General features: G+C 46.1%; 1 protein-coding gene across 1 annotated transcript; it reads right to left on the minus strand.

Annotated features, from left to right (window-relative positions):
• Positions 1-381: 381 nt before the first annotated feature.
• Positions 382-3,672, minus strand: LOC146667040 (lysosomal alpha-mannosidase-like). Its single transcript, XM_085408416.1, has 5 exons — positions 3,479-3,672; positions 1,568-1,741; positions 1,298-1,491; positions 729-861; positions 382-623 (listed from the first exon to the last, which is right to left on the minus strand). Exons 1-5 carry the CDS (start codon positions 3,636-3,638, stop codon positions 415-417), a joined length of 870 nt encoding a protein of 289 aa, XP_085264542.1. The 5' UTR covers positions 3,639-3,672; the 3' UTR covers positions 382-414.
• Positions 3,673-4,575: the final 903 nt, after the last annotated feature.

The raw sequence follows: 4,575 nt of genomic DNA on the forward strand, positions 1-4,575 counted from the left end.
GCAACTCCACCGAACCTGAAACCGAACTCCCAACCGGCTCCGTCACCTCACACTATTCAAAGCACATTTATATGATGGCTAAAGTGGTGAATGTGGATTATTAAAGGAGGACATTGCATTACACTATCTGTAGATGTCTTTATTATTGTGATCATGACAGGTTCATAAAATAAAACCAGACAGGTTGAGAAAAGATTTATGGGGACCTGCATGAAGATATGCTGACATTACTTGAAACAAGAGGTTCCTACTGAAATTTTACATGTCATGTTAGCTAGTCACAGCTGTATATGGGCTGGGATAAAAAGCACAGCATCCCTTCTGCTTCCTCTTTTTCTAAATCAGAAAGCGTTGTTTGATGTCTTTTGATTTAACATGAGCATTTTTTTCGTAGTGTTAGTTAAACATGCGGTGTTAAGAACACCACGTGACTGATAAATCAGTGTCTCTGTGCGCCAGTGTGGAGTTGTGTCCAACCTGACTGTTGGCGATGACGAGGAAGCGTCCCACCACATCATCAACATTATAGTCTTCAAGATCAGGATCGTCTCTGATAGGTGGGTCACTGCAGAGCTGGTCCCAGCAGAAGCCCTCAGGAGGGTTGTAGCCATTAGGAAGGATCCCTGTTGGTTAACGGGGGCAAGCGGTTAAAAAATAATGTGACACCGTCCTGTTGCTGAGTCCAGAAGTCATTAACATAAAGGGATGAAGAAAGAAACTTTGCATACCAGTAAAGAGGTCAGCCATTGGAGGAGTGAGGCTGTCGGAGGCTCTCCATAGAAGCTCCTGCTCCTTATTCCTCATCCTGCGAGCCCGGTCTTGATAGTCTAGACGACCAAAGAAGAAGCCATCGAATCCCATCTGCAGCAAAAGACAGACAGTTAATGGTTAAAGGAAAGTCAAATGGAAAGCCAGTGAACTAAAGTGTGCCTTCATGTAATAATGCAGCATTCTGGAAATAAGCCCATTTGATTCATTGCAGAGCAGCAAATCTGATAATGACGATACAGCCAAAAATTTGTAATGAGAAAACGGAGAGTCTTTCTCGACGTGAGTGCTACCTTCTAACTCTAATTAGCCTCAACTCTCTTCTTTAACTGATAAATTCTCCCATTTTAAGTCTCACTAGAAATCAGGCCTTCCTTAAGGTGACCAATTATGCTCATCCTTCTATTCTGCCCTATACTGCTGATATTAAACATGGCCAACGTTTGAAAGTGTGACAGTGAATGAGCTGAGCAATTCTGAAGTGTGACTCGTGCAAAACTCGAAGAATAAACATAAAGAGCTATGCTACCTGTGCAAACATGGAGGCGTGTTCCCGGGCGTGGCCAAGGGGGTCGATGTGCCAGGCGACGCGGGGACGGCCACAGGCTCCAAAAGTCTCATTAAGGAACCTCAGACCAATGGTCATCTGGTCAATGACGGCGCTGTAGTGTGTGGCAGCCTCGTCGCTCATACACCAACCACCATTCACAAATTCCAGACGGCCTGCGGGAGGAGCAGCTTTTGGTAAGGATGCACTGAAACACTTAACGCAGCTGTATAGTACTGAATGGGTATTTACCTTCATTAACCAGCTGTTTGACTGTCTGCTGCATGCTGGAGCTCTGACTCTTCCACCAGTGGTAGAAAAAGGCCGTCTCCACATAGATGAACCTCCTATCTGGATTCTTCCACAACTGATCCACAACTGAGTCCAGGATGTACTGAACACCAGCGTGCTGGATGTCATTACGATCTACGCGCACAAATGTGCACAGATTTAGGACAAAAGAGACGTTATTTTGTCAATGCTTCAAGAAGTGGTCAGAATTTAGTTGCTGTGTGTCACAGTTTGAAAAATATTTATTTACACTAACGTATCTTAACAGCAAGAAAGTATATGTGCTCATCTGCATTCATGCATATGCCCAAACAAACCACCCTCAGTGCAGATGAGTTCTGCTTACATATTAACCCAGACTGGAAATCAATATCAGATGATGGTCACCTGCACAACACCTGGCCTTACAACTTACTATAAACAACATGTGACATTAAAATATGCAAGCTCGACAATCAATTGCACTAAAAGCATAAAACTCTAAAGCAATGAAGAAGTAAACTGTTGCAGTAAACAGTACATTATGAGGCAGCGTGAAATACACGACAGAGTATAAAATTAAACGAAGGTGTTTTAATATCGTCTTCTGGTACATTTCGACAGTGGCTCGGGCCACTTCGGGGGTGGGGTGCCCTCGGCCTCTCGGCCTGGGGCTCGGTCACTCTGGCGCAGCTGGCTGCCGGCGGAGCTCACGGGCAGGTCACTGCAAACCCCCCTGGCTTCTGCTCCACAGCTGCTGAGTGACCCCTCATCTGGGGCTCTCCTCAGCTCTTTCTGGGATAGTGGCACAGCTGCCCCTCTGTTGGTCTTCCTTGGTCTCTTGTGCTCTGAGGGCCTCTGGATGTCTGGAGTCTTGATCTCCTCCATACCTGCTTCATGCCCTGGAGGACGGGGCTGTGGCTCCCCACACCCTCTAGCAGATCATTACATGAAGGAACCTTTTAAAAACAAGCGCGCTCATGCTCACAGGTGTACACACGAGTGCTCACACACACAAACTACACCCTTTTTGGCTCCTACCTTAAAGCACACTGTGTGCTGTCGATCTTACGTGCTGCACAAAAATTGTTTAACATTTAGTATTTACTGTTATATTCCCATAGATCATCGTGATGTTGTTTATTCTATTGCTCTAGTCTTCTTCTGCTTGTTTTCTTTTTTCTTTCTCAACAGGTGATCCAGGAAAAGAAAAAGAGAAAAAAAAGGTGATGCAGCAGATTTTCATTGTCTTTTCTCTCTATCTCTTTTCTCCTTTTTCTTTCCCTCTCCTTCTGTTAACTTTCTTCTGAACTTTTCTTCTTGTTTTTCTTTCCCATCCCCGAGTCCAGTCTGGTCTGATTACAATATCTTAGAATAAAAATAACTAATAAAGATCAAATAAACTATGACAATCAAGTGGGCCAGTATAGCAAAAGGCCCACTTGGGAAAGTAAATCTGTTGGGCATTTTTCTTGGCCTTCAGACAATAATTCTGATTGCTACAGTGCCAGACAGGACACAAAAAAAAAAGAAAAAAAAAGATACATTTCCACATTTCGCACAGCCCCAACAACAGACAGTAGTTCGAACATGAGTGATGGCTGTCACTCCAGTTCACATTCAAATCAAATCCAGAGATCATGTGAATGAACCACCATTAAAACACATCATAGGGCTTTAAAGCAGGAGGATAACGCTGCTGGTCACAAGACCCACAATCACTTGTAGCAGCAATCAGGAAGATATTTAGTACCAGTCAATAGAGCAGATTAACTTGCATCAGCAGAACTACTAGAGTAAATAGAAACATATGCAAACATTTGACAGAGTAAACACAGAGCAGGAGGTTGGCTAATAGCTTCACAGTGTTTTTTCTGTATGTGTCACACTGACCTCCATAGAAGTACTGGTCCACAGTCTTGAGCCAGCCAACGTCATCATGTGTGTGCGGGACCAGGTGGACATTCAACATGCCCGGCTTGGTGGCATGACATGACTGCACACAGACACACACTCTATGAATACAGCTGTACTGCTCTGTCGGAAGAGTCATAATGTCGACAAATATTCACTCCAAAAAGTGATCGTCTGCCAAAAATATTTTCTTTCTTTCTTTCTTTTTAAATTATAAATATGTATTTATTTGATTTGATTTTCGGTTGTTACAGACGGGACAGACATGACTGGGGGATAAGACAGGGAGAAAGAATGAAAGAAAGAGAGGGGGAGAAAGAAAAATAGAGGGGAGAAGAGATGGTGAGAAAGGTACGCAAGATCGACAGCGCACAATGTGCTTTGAGGTAGCAGCCAAGAAAGGTGTAGTTTGTGTCTGTGAAAACCCGTGTGTCCGCCTGTGTGCACACTTGTGTGCACACCTGTGTGGATCAGCATGCTTGTATTCAAAAGGTTTCTCCATGTAACGATCTGCTAGGGAGTGTGGGGAGCCCCCAGACATTCAGAGGCCCCAGAATACGAGGACCCAAGGAGGACCACCAGGGGTGCAACCGTGCCACCCTCCTGGGAAGAGCTGAGGAGAGCCCTAAACGAGAGGTCACCCAGCAGCCACAGAGCAGAGGCCAGAGGGAGTTGCAGTGGCGTGCCCGCGGGATCTGCCGGCAGCCAGCTGTGCCAGAGAGAATTGGGCCTCAGGCCCAGAGGCTAGAGGCCTGAGTGCACCCCACCTCCCGGAAGGGGCCCAGCCGGGCCACGGGCACCAGGCCCTGCCAGTTGGCCACCAGGAGTGAGTCGGCACATACATGAGCGCTTAGCCCCAGACACCAAGAACCACCAACACACCAACGTCTGAGGGCATCAGCCACTGGCAGGGAGTGCAGTGAGGGGAGATAGGCCTCCAAACCTCGGAGAGCCTGAGATGTTCCCAGAGAGGTGGAGTCTAAGACCCAAGCTGACATATAAACACAGACGGTGCATTCCCACCCCCATATACACAAACTCACCCGACGTGGAGACAGACACAAAGAGTCTAACTC

The sequence above is a fragment of the Rhamphochromis longiceps genome, linkage group LG6, assembly GCF_057381845.1.
Source record: "Rhamphochromis longiceps isolate RC_006_pf linkage group LG6, R_longiceps_female_GT1.1, whole genome shotgun sequence".
NCBI lineage: Eukaryota > Metazoa > Chordata > Actinopteri > Cichliformes > Cichlidae > Rhamphochromis > Rhamphochromis longiceps.

Excerpts from the sequence above, each read along its gene's own strand:
- LOC146667040 (XM_085408416.1), bottom strand. The coding sequence starts at position 3,638 with ATGACTCTTCCGACAGAGCAGTACAGCTGTATTCATAGAGTGTGTGTC. Across the intron at positions 1,742-3,478 it reads GGACCAGTACTTCTATGGAG|ATCGTAATGACATCCAGCAC; the intron begins GTCAGTGTGACA and ends TTGTGCGCGTAG. Across the intron at positions 862-1,297 it reads ACGCCTCCATGTTTGCACAG|ATGGGATTCGATGGCTTCTT; the intron begins GTAGCATAGCTC and ends CTTTTGCTGCAG.